The sequence below is a fragment of the Mustelus asterias genome, chromosome 9, assembly GCF_964213995.1.
Source record: "Mustelus asterias chromosome 9, sMusAst1.hap1.1, whole genome shotgun sequence".
Taxonomy (NCBI): Eukaryota; Metazoa; Chordata; class Chondrichthyes; order Carcharhiniformes; family Triakidae; genus Mustelus; species Mustelus asterias.
Window position 1 is genome coordinate 33,478,908 of NC_135809.1, and position 19,755 is coordinate 33,498,662.

General features: G+C 40.3%; 1 protein-coding gene across 1 annotated transcript in view; it reads right to left on the reverse strand.

The window, feature by feature from the left end:
• Positions 1 to 2,661: 2,661 nt before the first annotated feature.
• The window catches only part of mrps35 (mitochondrial ribosomal protein S35), a 30,470-nt gene continuing 13,376 nt past the window's right edge, over positions 2,662 to 19,755 (reverse strand). The window contains exons 5-8 of the mRNA XM_078219923.1: positions 18,452 to 18,591; positions 14,551 to 14,660; positions 10,218 to 10,287; positions 2,662 to 3,341 (exon numbers count right to left, since the gene is read on the reverse strand). Coding sequence (XP_078076049.1) covers positions 3,069 to 3,341; positions 10,218 to 10,287; positions 14,551 to 14,660; positions 18,452 to 18,591 — 593 coding nt within the window. The 3' untranslated portion in view covers positions 2,662 to 3,068. The remainder of the gene's footprint in view (positions 3,342 to 10,217; positions 10,288 to 14,550; positions 14,661 to 18,451; positions 18,592 to 19,755) is intronic.

The window sequence follows — 19,755 nt, forward strand, 5'->3', positions numbered from 1 at the left end:
CTTTCAGATCTTGGCATAGCGGCTTGTCACATTGGCTTTCCCTTGATTTGGGGACGATGTCTACTCAGGGTAGAGAGTTTCTGCCATGGATCTTCATGTGAGTGAACAGGCCAGTTCTCAACCTGCTCGCTGATCCTTGGGTAGATGAAGTATTGGAACCTGGAGTGCAGAATTTTCTGCCTCTTCTTTCCCTCTCTGCCACTGCTTTTGCTTTGCCTTATCCTTAAGATATTGAGACTCTCAGTGTGATGCAGCTTGATGGACATGTTGTTGCCATTTTCAACAATTGGCAGCAAGCTTCTTCCCCTCACAGACATTAATGTCACTGCTGCCGCACTTCAAGAATAGCATCAGTGTTTCCTTTGTCCTCCCCTGGAACATTGGCCACTTGAGAGTTGAGAAAACAGGAACCGGCAGGGAGAGACGGTTTTCAACATTCCAGACAATCTCAAGTCTGACTTTGCTGGAGTTTTGCCCAAATGTTTGTGGAGTTGGACTCACAAAGGACAGTAGCATTTGATTGACAACCCTCCCACTGAATCCAGGGAGCATTCGGACATTATCCGCAGGTGCTCCACTCAACTGCAATATCAATCCAAAGAGAAACACTTACCCATTTGGTTGAACTATCAAACAAGGCTGCTATTGAAACCCATGTTCCTTCATCAAGGATGTCCAACATTTTCTCACTGAAACTTAGTTATGATGTACCATTTTAGTAACATACCCCTACAACAACAGACATGTGGTGGCAATTCTTTCAAAGAATATGTTGATTTTATGATTATAACTAAAATGTTTGAGTTTTTATCAAATGTGGGGATAGAGAGAGAAGAAAGGAGCAGAACAGAGGTCAATACACTCACTGATCTATAAATACTTGGGTTTGTTAGTACATAAGGTTTGAGAGGAACTGAACTGTGAGTACTGGATTTTTGACAATGTTACAAAGAATGAAACCACAGTCGCAATGAAATATGGTACTCTTTGTTAACTGGATCTAAAACACAAGCAGGAAAAATATTGACTTGGGTGGAATTTGGCTATAAATCTGAGATTAGTAATGTATGTTTGTGGATTAGAAGATATTTTCAAGCACCTTTGAAACATGTGCAAGGGGAACAGCTGCCTTGCAATAAAAAAGGATTTGTCCTCAAGTTCACTATGTCCAGACATGCATGAGCTAAAGACACACAAAAGTAATGTCCCATTACATCCTACATTATCAATGACCGGCTCTATGCAGTATAAATAGGCCGAAGGGTGGAGTAAATGACTACAACCAGTTCTTACACACATGTGGCTAGGGATTCCTTCATCTTTACAAAGACTATACGTGACCTACAATTGACCGATCATACTCAACCACCCCATGCAAAAAAAACTTAAAATGTCTGACAGATTTGATTCAACAATTGTGCAGCACCAGCTGAACAATCCTGAGTACTAATGGCTACATTAACGACCAATTTAAGATAATCAAGCAAGCTCATAATGTGACTCACTTACGCTTGCTGGAAGCAACATACATTTATATGCAGGGACTCGTTCTCTGCAAACAAAAGGAATATTTTCAAGCCTTGTGTCTTTTTTGAATTACCTGGGATTTTGGCGAGTCTAGATTTCTCTGTTGCTTTCGCTCTGGCTCTATCTTGGACAAATTTGACTTGCCAACTAATCAGCATTCCTTTCTCCTGTCATATAAATTGTGAGCATTTGAAATTTGTCCTGATTAGGGCAAGATGAAAAGCTTTAGCAACATGTCTTTTTTCCAGCAATATTCTAATATCATTTTTATTCTGTGGCATTGTTTTAAAAAGTTACCTTTGTCAGAACAGGCATCACATCTAGAATAATTGCTGTTTTAAGTTATGGACTTTTTCTAATTTAAAGCACTGCTACCATCAGCCTCTCTCTCAGGCATCTTCTACAAAATGGTTAGCAACTTCAGAAAAAAAATGTACAAACAGCACTTTGTCATTAACAAAGAAACACATTTAGGAATATGGAAGATACACGTTCCAATTTAGTGTTTGGAGCTGGACTATGTATTTGGAAGTGAATGTTAATCCTAATTTGCAGTTGTTAAACTGCAGAATTTGAAGATCTTGTTTACAGATTAAGGAAGCAAAGATCACAATAATGGAGACAGGTGTTGTTCTTTAAAGGGAACCTTGAACTGAAGGAATTGGCAAATTCGCAAATAGCTCCAGGACCCTCAAATCTACTGGAAATGAACACACTTGTTATTAGTTGTAGTTTATAAAGTGAATTTTATTAATCATATTTATGGCTTGCTTTACATCATATTTGTAATCTTGAGTATTTAGTGAACCTTCATAATATTATTTTTGTTACACCAATCCTCACTTACATTTCCTGTTACATTTACTTGCATTCATTCCTTCATTTTAAGTTTTGAATCTTGATAGAGTGCTTCTTCCACTTTTTAACTACGAAAACAAATCTTATGACCTACAATTATGCTCATACCCTGGCTATCCACAGAGCAGAACATTTTATGTGGTATGCAGTAGTAGGAAGATGTCCAGAATAGATAGGGGAATAGAACGTTGCCTGAGAATGCAAGTGGGCACCCTTGAGTGAACTATAGAAAATAATTCACATACTAACTCGTAATACAACATCAGACACATTACATTAAGGAAAAGGTTAAACTTTATTCACAGTATTGATGTACTTTCAATACAAGTATATTTGTGGAAGTAAAAATAAATTTGCTTAGCAATTCACTGCCCCAGTTGGTCATTGAGGCAGTAACCATCAATTCATTTAAAAGATACCGGGATCTGCACCTTAAGTTCTGTAACCTACAGACCAGGTGCTGGAAGGTGGGATTAGAAAGAGCAGTCAGGTTTTTCAGCCAGCGCAGGTACGATGGCCTGAATGGCATCTTTGTACTGTAGCTTTTCTATGTTTCCAAATGAGCAATTAATACTTCCCATCATACACGATCCTTTATTTGAACATTGTTACTTCCAACAAGATTTTTGACAAAATCTGTACAGTGCCAATCTAATAACTTAGTATAAACTGATCATGTCTTTTTATGTAACTTGCAAATGCAGCAGTTTTTTTACAGATTCTTTGTATTGTAAAATGCTATCTTCTGTTTCCCCAACATTTTTAATATTCACCACAGATGCCTTGTAATTGTGGACTTCTGGGGAGTTGATTACTTCTTCCTTTAAAACTGATAATTTTTCAGCTTCTTTCATTCTGAAGATTGTGTTCAAGGCATTTTTCTCAGATTGACTGTTCTCCCAAATATACTCATCCATGTCAGCTTCTGTTTTGTCCGATTCCCACACTTCAGTTTTCTGGGAAGGAGAAAGACAGAACAGTAGATGGTGTGATTGCTTATTGTACAAGGCAAGTTAGTTGTTAAGAATTGGAGGCGATGGACAGATTCTGAGAAGCAAAGGCCAGAATTCTCCCGTCCCACCTGCCCTGGGGGGTTGCGGAAAATGTGAAACGCCGTTGGCGGTCGGGCAGGAATTTCCAGCTTTTAGACTAGCGCGGCCGGAGAATTCAGCCCAAAGTTTTTCCATATCGCACAAACAGTTTGAACAATTAGTTCCCAGACATAAACAGACATTGCGGAATGGCTGCCCAAAAACAGCAACTGGTTGATTTTCATTTCTATGATTTTATTCATAGGCAGTGTGGAAAGTTTACTCAATTGCTCAGAAAACACTGGTCTAGCAGGCACCTTTTCAGTCCCAACTTGGTCACTGAACCCAAAATTACTGAATAAAACAATATTGTAGAAGGTGGTTCAATTATCGGCTGAACTAGAAGATTGGTTATTTGAAATAAGTTAACACCATTACCATGCTGAAGATAAACTAATACCAGGACTGCAAGATGTTGTCTTGCAATTGATCATCAACATTGTGCAAGTGAAGATGAACCCATGGCTCAATTTAAGACCATAGTGAGTTTAATGAAAGGCTTTTTCTTCTTAGCAATGTTCCAATTTTTGTTTGTCTGCAGCATACGGGTGTTGTTAGCAAGGCAAGCATTTATTGCCCATTCCTAATTGACGAGAAGGAAGTGGTGAGCCACTTTCTTGAACCAGTGCAGTCCATGTGATGCAGGTATACCTCCAGTGCTGTTCGGAGGAGATTTCAGGATTTCATTGAAATAAAGGAGTGGTTTCAAATCAGGATGATGTGCATCTTGGAGGGGGACTTGGAGGTGGTGTTGTTCCCATGCATGTGCTACCCTTGTTCTTGCCATTGGCAGAGTTTGTGGATTGGAAGGTGCTGTCGAAGGAGCCTTGTTGAACTGCTACAGTGCATCAGTGTAGATAGTACAGTACACACTACTACCACGATATGTCATAGTAGAGGGAATGAATGTTTAAAGTGGTGGATGGGGTTTAAAGTGGTGGATCCCAATCAAGCAGGCTGCTTTTTTCTGGATGGCTGAGTATCTTCCGAGTGTTGTTCACTCTGCATTCAACTAGGCAAGTGGAAAGTGTTGCCTCCTGACTTGTGCCTTTTGGATCATGGATAGGCTTTGGGGAGTGACAAGGCAAGTTACTTGCCACAAGAATTCCCTGCCTCTGACCAACTCTTGTAGCCACAGTATTTATGCGATTGGTCCAGTGCATTTTCTGGTCAATGTGGACTCTTCAGTGTCTAAGGAATCATGAATGGTGCTGAGCATTGTGCAATTATCAGTGAACAGCCTCACTTCTGGCTTTATGATGGAGGGGTGGTCATTGATGAAGTCTAACTTTTGGTTTGCTAAAAGATTTGTGATAAGAAAGGCAAAAATTACAAGACTGTCGAAACAGAGTCAATTGCTCCCAAGTACATGTACTGAAAATCTATATTGCTACGAGGCAAGTGGAAGGAAAGTCTTGGCCACAAAAAAAAATCCACAACTTCTTGCATCTCTCATTAGAGGTGAGACTAAAGACAGTGGTTGGTAATTGTAAGTTATGTGAAAATAATCTTACAAAACCACATGGGGGCAGCATAAACTCTGTAAGCAAACCTGAATAGACAAATCGCTTCAGTCACTCAATATTTAGTGCTGTGATTGAATTCAGATTTGCAATTCATTATTTTTTTTCAATCAGCAATTCCCCGGTCCCACCTTCAAACACCTTTCCATTAAATCTTGCCTCTTTTGCAGTGCAATAATGTGGCTTTAATTTTTGCAGTGAGCCAAAAGCAACATTGTGGACGGGACTTCCCACATCTGCGCTTACTCGTAGCCAGTTTTGCTGTTCATTAAAATTAACAAAGTGAAAATATAAGCAGACAGGTGAAAAAAAAATCACAGCCCAAAGCTTTAGTTGTGTTTCTATGGGACTCAAGAATGCAGCAGTGCCAAAGCCCTTTGCATTGGGCATCTCCTATTTGTTTCTATATCACGATCTTAGCACCACATAAAACATTTAGACCAATCAATAGATTTATAGGCATGTCATAAGACTTAAGCAGAATCTTTTAAATTTTTTTTAAAGAAAGGTGTTTCAACTTGGACTCTTTAAACATATAAAAATGTTTGAGAATAGATAAATGCCCACATAAATGTGTGCGGATCTCTCCCCTAGCAAGTATAGTGCATTTCATGTCCAAGCAACGCAACAAGGTACTTGCTGGCTATGAACTACATACTACACCTGTGTTACAAGATCAGTAATAGAGTATAACTGCAGCTGAATTTTCAGTTTGCTGAAGCTTTGGAGAGAAAAGGTGAAAATTACAAGTTTGTCAAAGCATACTTGTCTCAGTTGACCCCAAGTCCAAGAAATTGTCATGCTGAGCAGACATGAGGACATTATAATTAAAAATAAAACAAATGCCTTCTTTAAAAAGGACATTGTTGATCTTTAAGATTGCTACTACAGGTCACTGGACTTTTGGAACTGCAAGTTCAACAAGCTTCTGGAAGCTTCTAAAGGTGGATTAAAATGGACATGCCTGTGCCACCGTGCCCGCCCAAAATTTCTTTTCCAAAATTATGACATGTTAAGTCCTATGTGTATTACCTGATAGCGCACTTTTAATTTTCAGCAGAATCTGACTCATTTCTAAGTATCTGTACAACTACTGAGGCTACCTTACAATTCTCTTTGGGTACATAATTCCAATTCATTCTTGTGACTGGTTTACAATTATATCCAGTCAGGATAAAATCAGAGTGGGAAAGGTGGGCAATTAGGTAATGTGTAACACAAAACTTGGCATTGAAGTAAACAGTGAGGAGGATAAGCAGATTTCGGGCGACACAACAGCACTGTGGTTAGCACTGCTGCCTCACAGCGCCAGGGACCCGGGTTCAATTCCAGCCTCAGGTGACTGTCTGCCCGTGTGGAGTTAACCTTATCAAAATTAAACAAAGGGGAAGAAGAATTGGGGTTTTTTAAAAGTTTGATTCTCTCTTCTGTCCATAACATAATGAAAATCTATATTATAAACAACCTCCATTTAAAAAATTCAAACTGCCAGTTAATAGTTGAAAGGATGACAATAAGATTTTGCAATTGAAAACTTTTAATATAATTTGAAGCAAAGGACTATGGCAGTATTTTGCTAACTATTTTCCAATGTGAACCAATTTTAATTCACCACTGTTTTCTCAAAAGCAAATAGGGACAGGCAACAAAGAGCAGCCCTGCCCGCAACGCCCACATCCCAGAAAACAATACATCTATAAAAAAAACCTCTTGAAAATGAACGTGACACCAGCAAAAACAAAACAGCAATAAAGCCGCATAGTTACATTTGTATATATTATAGGTCATATTGTAGATCGTGTCGCTGCTCCACCTCCTCTCCTGCTCGTCACGGGGGTAGGGATGGGTCTGTGGTACCTCCTCCAGCTTGTGCCACTTGGATACATACTGTCGGGGGGGGGGGTACTTGTAGACCAGGGTATGCAGCATCTTCCGACACTTGGGCCTCAAGTAGGCCAAGTCAGAGGCAGTGCAAAGTGGCGACTGCTGAAGGGGGTGGGACGTGGTTGGAACCCCCGTGGTTGGCTCGAATATACATCCCTCCTCGATTAGAGCCCAAGGCTGAGCAGCAGGCTGTGATTGGGTCGGAACCAAATTGTTTCATTGGTAACGGGGCCTTGGATTGGGTGAGTAGATCTAGTCATCCTATGCCAGTGACTCCCACTGTGATGGACGCATCAGGAAGATGGCCCAGTTCAGGAAGGTGTTCTGCAGGCTGCGCATGGATGCAGCAGCTACTGGAAGTGTGACCCCTGCATCTTCCAATCACAGAAAGTCAGTCAGGCTGGCAGCAGATTAAAAAGATAAGGGCTCAGTAAAGAATGGACCAGGCAGAAGCCCAAAAAAACTGAAAAGAGCAAGAGCTCCATGATCCAAAAGTCAGAATTCCACCAACGGCAGAAATCACTTATCTTTGGATAAAGATTTGAACTATACGGGTTATAGTACCTGTAAGGTAGATTAATCTTCCTATTTACCAATTATATGAGCAATATTTAAAAAAAATAAGTGGATATATCTAAAGCTGAGATACATAGGTTTTTGTTATTCAAAGGGAAGGAAGCAATTCTTATGTAGACAGAATCCCTACAGCGCAGAAAAAAGCCAATTGGCTCATTGAGTCTGCACCAACTCTCTGACAGAGTATCTTACCCCAGACTCTCTCCTCCACCCTATTCCCATAACCCCACATATTTACCATGACTAATCCACCTAACCTGCACATTTTTGGACTGAAGGAGCATCTGGAGGATATCCACACAGACACCAGGATAATGTGCGAACTCCACACTCAGTCACCCGAGGCTGGAGCTGAACCCGGATCCCTGGCGCTGTGAAGCAGCAGTGCTAACCACTGTGCCACCCATTGAATGACAATCAATTTGCAAAAGAGCTGCCATTACATGTGAAAAATTCTTTTTACACTTTTGCTGGGCAAAATTTGTACCTCCTACGAGTCCTTTTGATTTGTCCAAAATGTCTTTTTCTCTAATAGTTAATTATTTCAATATTAAATTGTCCCATCTATATACAATAAGTCTTTAAAATAATCTGACACAATTCAACTGAAATATATATGTTTCTTAAAAATTCTGAAACAAGGTTACCTACATTTGGCCAGGATTGAATGAAGCGTTTTAACTTAGAATCTTAAATTATTACTATTCAAGGCTCCCGACACTTGTATAAATGCAGACATTGTTTTAAGTACACTGATGCAATGACATTCATTAGTTGCATATTTCACAGAAAACATCCGCAAAAACATAAAGAAGCAATCTGTGCTTCAGACTGTTTTATTGGAATTAAACATTTGAATAAGTTCACACTATCTCATTCCACCCTTCCCAGAATGCATACAAGCATTAAGCTGAAAGGAAATATTTTTAAAAGTTGAACTTAGTGGTAGTTACAATTTCTTTCATCTCGCAAAAGTTGTCACTGGTATTCACAACTTCCATTAGAGGATTTACAGCACAAATGAACCAAAACATTTTAGGTGTCCCGTGAATGCTTGGCTCAGGGCTGACAGTCTACCATTTTAATCAAACTTTTATACCAAATATAGTGTGGTTTGACCAATATACACTGTTATTCTCTCCAATAAGCAGAATTACACTATGTCTGCAAACATGCACTTCAGGCAAACTATAAAGTGTAACACATACACACACACAAAATCACAAATAAAATTGCAGTATTTCAACATATACTGTCTCAGAGCAAGGGAAGTTTCAAAGTATTGGCAGATTTCTCAGAGAGATATTGAGCCTGATCCCATGATTTTAAGTGACAAAATGATTCCTTGTGGACTTCCTATTGGGCGTGGCAGATATAGCAGCACAGCAAAATAGGGAACTGAAGACCAGCTGAGTTACATGCTTCTCCTTTCTTGAATGTACAAGCTAACATAATTGAAGTTACAAAGGTCAACTTTACAAATCAATAAAAATGGATTCACTTCAAATTAGTTGATGAAACTAACCTGACTTTGTGAAGTAAATAAATGCTTTGAGTCCATCTATTTTGAAACTTTAGATATTGCTTGTATCAATTCAGAATTTACATCTTTTGACACTAAAATTAAGCCTATATTTTCCAAGAGAAAAACAAATATAGTTTTCTGAAATTTGAATATTTACTGATATATTCCAAACTAGCCTTTTCAATTGAGAATGCAAATATTGATTATTGTAGAGTGGAATATCATTAAGAAATCCATTTCCTATGGAATACAATGTGGGCTGGACTCTCATATTACTGTGTGAAGAAAAAGTGTAAAGTTACACTCACGACAGCATGTTGCTATTTTGTTAACTAGGCAATCAACTCAAGGATTATGACTGTACAGATTCCTAATAGACAGCTTACTACAATAACTAATGTCTAAATAGTGCAATTATTTAACAGTACTCATGCTCACGAAAGTGTAACATCAGACAGGTGCAGCTCCTGTAACAATATGTTGCAGCTCATCTTTAAGCTGGTGGAAAGAGATTGCATTAACATGGAAAATCAAATATGTCAGAGTAATCATTAATGTTTCATAAAAATCAAGCACAATTAGAACTGATTGACACCTCCATTAACTATTGATATTCGATGTAAAAGGTAACAGAAAGGCAGCCATTTCGCCAAAGGCTTTCCTGTGTATTCAGAATACAACACACACAACATGAAAATATCGGATGACCTGGTCTCCCCATCTAAGTAACATTATAGTCAAAAGAATGAAAGGTTTGTCTACCGTTGATAAACAAGTCATCTCCTAATCTTTCACCATGAGTACTCCATTGGCATTGAAAGTTTCCACCTGCCACCAGGGTAATGGCTTTTCTTATCAGTAATAAAAGATTACGGTGTTCGTGCATTGACAGCAATGGACCTTGAAAGTGTAGTGACAATCAACTTAGAAGCACATCATTAACGGGGAACAGAGACCCGTCTGCATTTCAGGTGCTTGGGAAGCCTGGAACTTTTGGTATTTAAAATCAAGGTGTTCTAGCACAAATATATCACAAGTCAGGTGCAGGGTGTCATTTTTATAAGCAGCTAAGCTGGTATTTTAAGATAATAATTAGCAATACAATAGGTGAAAAATAGTCGCTTTTTTTGCACAATACATAAGGATTTACTACAAATTTTCCAAAAGGAAACAAAGAAATTCTTAGTTCAACATATCAAAAGTTGATCAGATTTTCAAAGTAAGTTCACTTACCCATGATTCATGGAACAAAACAGTGAGCAAATACATGGCATAATCATAATTCTGTCGCCGCAGTGGGCATCTGAAAGAAAAATATTCAATATCTGTAACCCACATCCAGCATTAAAGTTGCTTAAAAACAAGTTAAGGTGCGCTTACCAATCACAAGTTTCTAAAGCTATCAAAGCATACTGAAATATGTTGCACATAGGGGTGGTTGTGTAGGGTTAATGTTCTGGGGACATGGGTTTGAATCAGCTAGTTTCGGTAATAGTGACCATGAAATAGCTGTCATAAAAACCCATCCAGTTCATTCATGTCCTTTAGTGAAGGAAATCTGCTGTCCTTACATGGTCTGGCGTGCACATGACTCCAGGACTACAGCAATGCGGTTGACTCTTAGCTGCTTTCTGAAATAGCCTAGCAAGTCACACGTTTGTATCAAGACCGCCAAAAGTCTGCAAAAGTGAATGAAACCGGTCTGATCACTTGGCATCAAACTGGGGACTGGAAATAATAACACCGCACTGAGCCTGGTCAACCCTGCAAAGTCTTCTTTACTAACCTGATCAAGGAGCAGCGCTCCGAAAACTCGTGATTCCAAATAAACCTGTTGGGACTTTAACCTGGTGTTGTGAGACTTCTTACTGTGCCCACCCCAGTCCAATGCCGGCATCTCCACATCATGACCTCCTTACTAACATTTGGGGATTTGTGCCAAAATTGGGAGAGGGCTGTCTCACAGACGTGTCAAGCAACTGCCTGACATAGTCATGCTCATGGAATCACACTGGACAATGTCCCAGACACTGAACATAGAACAGTACAGCACAGAACAGGCCCTTTGGCCCATGATGTTGTGCCGAGCATTATCTGAAACCAAGATCAACCTATCCCACTATCTATCATCCTGGTGTGCTCCATGTGCCTATCCAATAACCGCTTAAATGTTCCTTAAAGTGTCTGACTCCACTTTCACTGCAGGCAGTCCATTCCACACCCCAACCACTCTCTGCGTAAAGAACCTACCTCTGATATCCTTCCTATATCTCCCACCATGAACCCTATAGTTATGCCCCCTTGTAATAGCTCCATCCACCCAAGGAAATAGTCTTTGAACGTTCACTCTATCTATCCCCTTCATCATTTTATAAACCTCTATCAAGTCTCCCCTCAGCTTCCTGCGCTCCAGAGAGAACAGCCCCAGCTCCCTCAACCTTTCCTCATAAGACCTACCCTCCAAACCAGGCAGCATCCTGGTAAATCTCCTCTGCACTCTTTCCAGCGCTCCCACATCCTTCTTATAGTGAGGTGACCAGAACTGCACACAATATTCCAAATGTGGTCTCACCAAGGTCCTGTACAGTTGCAGCATAACCCCACGGCTCTTAAACTCCAACCCCCTGTTAATAAAAGCTAACACACTATAGGCCTTCTTCACAGCTCTATCCACTTGAGTGGCAACCTTCAGAGATCTGTGGATATGGACCCCAAGATCTCTCTGTTCCTCCAGTCTTCAGAACCCTACCTTTGACCCTGTAATCCACATTTAAATTAGTCCTACCAGAATGAATCACCTCACATTTATCAGGGTTAAACTCCATTTGCCATTTTTCAGCCCAGCTTTGCATCCTATCTATGTCTCTTTGCAGCCTACAACAGCCCTCCACCTCATCCACTACTCCACCAATCTTGGTGTCATCAGCAAATTTACTGATCCACCCTTCAGCCCCCTCCTCTAAGTCATTAATAAAAATCACAAAGAGCAGAGGACCAAGCACTGATCCCTGTGGCACTCCGCTAGCAACCTGCCTCCAGTCCGAAAATTTTCCATCCACCACCACCCTCTGTCTTCGATCAGATAGCCAGTTACCTATCCAATCGGCCAACTTTCCCTCTATCCCACACCTCCTTACTTTCATCATAAGCCAACCATGGGGGAACCTTATCAAACGCCTTACTAAAATCCATGTATATGACATCAACTGCCCTACCTTCATCAACACACTTAGTTACCTCCTCAAAAAATTCAATCAAATTTGTGAGGCACGACTTGCCCTTCACGAATCCGTGCCATCATCATTTGATTAGAGGTGGCAGCACAGGGCTATACAGTCGGGATGGAGTTGCCCAAGGATTTCTCAACATTGACTCGAGTTCATGAAGTCCCATGGCATTAATCATGAGCAACTGCCCCATCATGCTGAAAACTAATTAAAAGAAGCACTGAGGAAGGAAGGGCACTGAATATACGCTAGCTGGGGCATTTCAATGTCCATCACCAAGAGTGGCTTGGTAGCACCATATTGACTGAGCTGACTTGAGTCCTAAAGCACATAGAAACTCAGCTGCTACACTGGGTCGGTGCCAGGTGGTGAAGCAATCAACAAGTGTGAAAAACATATTGAATTTGTCCTCATCAATCAGCCTGTCACAGATGCATCCGTCCATGACAGTATTGGGAGGAGTGGCTGCCACACAAGTTACTGTAGAGACAAAATCCCATCCTCACATTGAGGGTACCCTCCAATGTGTTGTGCGGCATTACCATCATGCTAAATGGGATAGATTTCAAACATATCTAGCAACTCAAAACTGGACATGCACGAGACACTGTGGGTCATCAGCAGAATTGTATACAACCACAATCCTCACGGCCTGGCATATACCCCAGTCTACCACTATCACCAAGTCAGGGGATCAACCCAGGCCCAAAGCGTGCAGTGGGCATTCCAGGAGCAATACTAGGCATGCTTAAAGATGAGCTAAAAATGTAGGTGGCGAAGCCGCTAAACAGGGCCACTTCCATGGCAAACAGTGAAAGCAGCATGTGCTAGACAGGGCTATGCGATCCCATGACTAATGGATCAGGTCCAAGCTCTGCAGCCCTGCCACAACCAGTCATGAATGGTGGTGGACAATTAAACAACTCACTGGAGGAGGAGGTTCCACAAATATCCCCATCTTCATCGATGGGGGAGCCCAGTATCTCAGTGCAAAAGACAAGGTTGAAGCATACGCAACCATCTTCAGCCTGAAGTGCCAAGGTGATGATCCATCTTGGCCTATTGCTGAATGTTCACAGATTATTCCACAGTGTTCTGCACCATTCATAACTCATCAGACACTGAAGCAGTTCATATTCAAATGCAACAAGATTTGGACAATATCCAAGTGGCAAGTGACATCTGCACCACACATTGCAGGAAATGACTATTTCCAACAAGAGAGAATCTAACCATCGCCCCTTGACATTCAATGACATACCATGGCTGAATCCCCCCCACTAGCAACATCCTGGGGGCTACCACTGAACAGAAACTGAATAAGCCATATAAATACTATGGCCACAAGAGCAGATCAGAGACTGGGAATTCTGCGAAAAGTAACTCACTGCCTGACTCTCAAAGTCAGTCCACCATTTACAAGACACAAGGGGTGTGATGGAATACTCTCCACTTATCTGGATGAGTGCAGCTCCAACAATATGCAATAAGCTTGACACCATCCAAGACAAAGCCGCCCGCTTGATTGGCATCCCATCTGCCACCTTCAACATCCACTCCCTCCACCAGCGACATGCAGTGGCAGCAGTGTGTACTATCTACAAGTTGCGCTGCAGCAACCCACCAAGGCTACTTCGACAGCACTTTCCAAACCTGCAACCACTGCCACCAAGAACAACAAGGCCAGCTGATGCTTGGGAATAACACCATCCTGACTTGGAAGTACATCACCGTCCCTTCACTGTTGCTGAATCAAAATCCTGGAATTCCTCCCAAACAGCACTATGCATGTATCTATGTCACATGGACTGCAGTCATTCGAGGCGCTGGCTCATCACCACCTTCTCAAGAGCATTAAGGGATGGGCAATAAATGCAGGCCTAGCAAGCAACAGCCACATCCCGTGAAAGAATTTTTTAAAAAGACTCTGACTAAGCAGCAAAGCTTGTCAAGCAAAGGCTGGCTTACTTTTTGAAAAATTCAGTGTTCTGAAACTGAACATAATTTCTCCACAGCTCAAATTTTCCTCTCTATTTCTGTGACATTACTTTTGATTTCCATTATTCCTTGGTTTCTGTATTCTTCACATTCAAATTATTCAAAATAAAATCCAGAGGCAAACACAGGATACAGGGAAGATGCAAAACAAAAACAAATGCTTCCACAAAGAAATTGATAACTGCAATGTACTGCATTGCACCATACAATTTTATTACTGCAGCACTTTGTGAATTTGCCATTAGATACTTAGGTTTCTTGCTTCGTAATGAAGACGATGCCTAATTGGCATGATGACCTTAATTGCATTTATAAGTGACATCTGTTTCATGTTACTGTACCTGTCTGTCGTAATGGTAAGCATATCTGTATCTTTGTTGTATCGATTTCCTACGAGTTTAATGAATTTCTTCCTGGCATGGTCATCCAAATTCAGGTGCGAAAGTCTAACCTTCAAAATACAAAAAGAAAATGTATACAAATTTCATCAAAATATTATATCAGAATTATACGGGTGTGCAATTTGTAACCTAGATAATAAGCTAATCTTTCTTACAAGTCACTGAATTACATAATTCCCTGGTTTAATCAGCTAAGAACCCTTCCATTATTTAATAATGCATCAAAACAATGTTCATAAACCTCATTACAAGAACCATCATAAAAGTTACTGAGCTACAACCCAAATTTATTGACACATTTCAGGATAGTCATCAGAGCATACATATTCATTGCAACAAAATGGTGATTTGATGTCCAATGTCTGGTTTGGGAAAGAAGAGTACTTAAAATGCGAATTTGGAAATAAAACAGGGAACAGGACACAAAACTTTGCTGCTAACAAGGATAGTAAGATTCTGGATTTCAGCTACTCCGTCTTCACAATCCATTAATTCATCATATTCAGAGGTTGAATCTAAAAAACAAAATACAGCAGTATATTTCCAATAACAGAAGTTACAATTCACAAAAAGCACTGTATAGTCACGACTCCGCTTCTTTCTTTATATAAATAATGTTATGCATGTCTCTAAAGAATGGACACCCTAACATTACTTAAAAAAAATAATGGGGGAGGAAAGAAAGATAATAAAATTGGGCCAGGGAGAGGGGGCAGCTAGGTAGCAGGGAGGGAAATAAACCAGGCAGCGTGATAGTGGGGGAGTATACAATAGTTCAACAGGACAGACAATGGATGGTTGCTTTCTGTGAATTCACTATGAGCAATGAAATTGCATACACACTGAACAAATTAACAAGAGGATCCTTAGTAGGATTTTCCAGGAATGCAGCTTTGGGAGGTTGCTGTGGAGCAATTTCCTGTGGAGTGCAGTGAGAACTTCTGTGACGCTTGGTCACACAAAAATAAAGTGCCTGACTACTTTTTTGGGTTCCTTCATTGTTGCCAATAGCTGTGGACCTGATTGTATTTTAACATAGTACCCTCACACAAAACCTATGTGATCATTTAATAAACATACAATCATGAGGACTCTCCTAGCCCCAGCTTCAGGTGGATACCTTAATTACCTTAGATTTTTCAGTACCATTTGTTACAATTAATGTCTAGAGCTACGTATAATAGGTCTTGCCAAGTTTTTTTAAATTAATTTTACGGGACATGGGTGTCACTGGCTAGCCCAGCATTTATTGCCCATCCCTATGCCCTTCTGAAAGTGCAGGTGAGCTGCCTTGAACCTCTGCATTCCCTGAGGTACAAGTACACCCATGGTGCTATTAAGGAGGGAATTTCAGATTTTGACCCAGTAACAGTGTGAAGGAGTGGCAATAAATTTCCAAGGCAGGATGGTGAGTGATTTGGAGGGGAACCTCAGGTGGTGGTGTTCCTAGGTATCTGCTGCTCTTGTCCTTCTAGATATGGGTTTGGAAGATGCTTCGTAAGGATTCTTGGTGAGTTCCTGCAGTGAATCTTGTAGTTAATACACACAGCTGTCACTGTACAGACTCATCAGCTACTGGATATCCTCTGTCCCTCTGGATTACATTTTGATTTAGTTATCCTTGCTTTTGTTGCACAACACGCTGTTGTTTCAGTAGACCAACCACCAGTGCCCACACCCTTCTCATGTGTTGCAGCTTGTAATATAGAACCAATCAATTTATGCACCCAATGTTCACATTTCTCTTCCTTAGTCTCATTATTATGCAATTAACATTAATTGTCATTTCCTACTCATCAACTAGCCCTCTTAACCTCTTCCTGACCCCTTTGGTTTGTCCATTTCCACTGGCTTGAACAACCTCCTGGAAAAAAATTAGTTTCCTGCAAAATTAAGATTGGTGTATTTCAGTCCGAATATTTTCTATACAATGCCAAGAGGCTTATCAGAAAACAGTTACATGTATTAAATAAAACATACAGCACAGAAACAGGCATACATAATCTGACTTGTCAGTGCTAGTTTTTATGCTGCATAAGTCTCCTCCCATTTCATCCACCTCATCTCAATATTTAAGCTCTTTCCCTTTCCCTCATTTACTTGCCTGGTATCTCTTTGAAAACATCTAAACTATTAGTCACAACCACATCTAGTAATAGGATAAAATCTGATTAAAGAATTTTCTCTTCAATTCCCTATATTTCTTAAAGAAAGAAAATCTTATTTATTCAAAGGATGCGGCATCTTTAGCAAGTCAAGCGTGTATTGCCTTCATAATTGACCTTGAGAAGGTGATGGTGAGCCATCTTCTTGAGCTGCTACAGTCCATGTGGTGAAGGCATTCTCACACATTAAATAGCGAGTTCCAGGATTCTAACCAAGCAACAATAAACAAATGGCAATTTACTTTCAAGTCAGGATGGTGACTTGGTGGTGGTGTTCCCATGCGCCTATAGAACCAATCAATTTATGCACCCAATGTTCACATTTCTCTTTCTTAGTCTCATTGTTATGCAATTAACATTAATTGTCATTTCCTACTCATCAACTAGCCCTCTTCACCTCAAAACAGTACATGTCAATTAGGGTGATCGATTTTTTATCACTTTGCCCAAGAATTCTCCAGTCATGAATATGACTTGTGAGCAATGCTGCCTCCCATTGCTCCACCATTGGTGGCCATGTCCTCAACCACCTAAGCTGCATATTCTGGAATGTTTTTCCTTGAAACCGTTGACCTCCGTGCTACTTTAAAGATGCTCCTTAAAATGAGTGTCTCCTTCATTGGATGAGCCTCCATTTTCAAGCAAAGGTTTGTGATGGGCTTCAGGAAAGTTTCTACATTAAAAGTGCCATATAAAATGACATTTTTCCCCACAGCTTCCAATTCTCTTATTTCATTTTCCATTTATTTAGCTGGCTTATTATGTCTACATCTAAATTGTTCCTTTATCAGACCCTGGTCGGTACTTTAATGTCAAGTTTTTGTAACTTTCCTACCTCTAAAACAGTGTTTTATTTCTTTCTTGGATAATTGTTTCAACATTCCCCTCATCTTATAACTTTAAATTCTTCCAAAATACTGCATTTAGTTGGTCTGCAAAAACATCTGTATTGCTTGACTCAGTTCCCTCCCCTCTTCTGATATCACGGTTGTCATTGTCCTGGGTACCTGAAAATCTCCTCTTACACCATCTTTTTTTTAGCCATATATTGATTTTTCTGATTTGCTTCTGCCTAACTGGTCTAGTACATGGCAGAACCTTGCAGCACTCTTGTGTGGCCAAATGGCCCACGGCCTGAACAGCAAGACCAGAAACAGAATTGGACAATCTAAATTAAACAGCAGCCAACGGCCTCCGAATCAGGCCTGATGGGAATTTAGACAGGCCAAGCTGAAACACAAACAAAGGTCAGAGGAGAGAGAGGGCAAGTCTGGACTTGACCGGGAGGCTGGAACCAGAGAAGCTCAGACCTGACTAAATAAACACAGTGTTTATGTATTCCCCAATTTCAGCCACACTCTCTAGCGCCTTGAATTCCTGCCATTATCTTGTATGGAGGGGGCTACAGGCACCCTGATGAGCTCTGACGAAGGATCATCCAGACTTGAAACATTGGCTCTATTCTGTCTCCACAGATACTATCAGACCTGCTGAGACTTTCCAGCATTTTCTGTTTTTGTTTCAGATTCCAGCATCAGCAGTGTTTTGCCTTTATCTTAGCAATTTAGTAAGGATTTGCTACAGTCAGTAAACTCTCACCATGAAAAAGGTTTGAAAATCCATCTGGACAAATAAATTGAAATAGTCCCCCCGCCATTTAGCAATTCATCACTTACTGTTAAGCTGATCACTCTAGCCTTGGGATTGCGGACAGACGGACCTGCTGCAACGTAATCAGTGGTCTTAATTTCAATTGGGAAGTGATGCTCACACTTTCCATCACTATCAAGTGCTGTTGGCCACTCAGTGCAGAACTCTGAAATCAGAGAAATAAGTAAAAAGTGGAGCATTTAGTCAACTTAGTATTAATAAGGATTCAATAGTGCAATTCTAGCTCATGAGGTATAGTTATTCTCGAGGTTTGGACTATATGACCAAACTGAGAATCTTGGGCATCATAAAATTATACATCTGCCTTATTCCAGATGAAGATCTCCACCTGGTCTATATTAATTTTCTGCAATAGTACTGATGGTACAGAACTGATACGCAAGTTTCCAAAAATATATTTTTTTAGTAAGACCATAAGAAATAGGAACAGGAGTAGGCTGTTCAGCTCCTCAAGCTTGCTGCTCCATTCAATAAGATCACGGTTGATCCAACATTCCTCATGTCCACTTTCCTGTCCTTTCACTGTAACTCTTGATTCCCTTACTGATCAAAAATCTATCTCAGCCTTAAATATACACAATTGTTGCGAGGTTCTCTGGAGGCTAGGTATTGTAAAGACTTCAGCCAATACAAAGACTCAAGAAAGCCAGTGTCCCAATTAAAGACATATCTTTATTAACCAACAATCAATGGGAGAATGTGCATTGGGCAGTCCAATGCCTTACTACGGGAGAAGGCTTTGAGCATTCTAACACCACTGAGGTTACAATGCATCGCACAGATCAATTAAACATTTCTCAATTTTACTTTTCCTGCCTTCCGTTAGCTATGAACCAGCCATTTTCAATACAAGTCAATCATTGTTAATACCTGTCATATATGTTAGCCAATTGCATTTTACCCTCTGACATCATGGGATTTCATTGGTCTGTAGAATCTAGATGCTTCCTTCCCTATTGCCTAGCAACCCCTGGTGCTTAGCTACAAAGGTCAAAGTTCATGTTTCCACCAACTCTTGCTTATGTCAATAGCCGAACCAGACAGATGTATATTCTTATGTCTGAGAAGACCTGCCTTATCTGGACAGTGTTAACAACCCTATTCATAAAGGCGCTCCAAGAACCTTACTGCTAGTAACTTTCACTGATAAGAATTTGCACATTCTGTAGTTTCATTGTTCTAAGAATGTGGTTCGTCTCAATATGCCTCTTATCCCATTAGGCTTCGTGGTAACCTGCTTTTGGCTAAAGTGTACAGATTTCTTTAACATACAGTTAAAATACATTTTGGAAATCCAAAATACATGTTT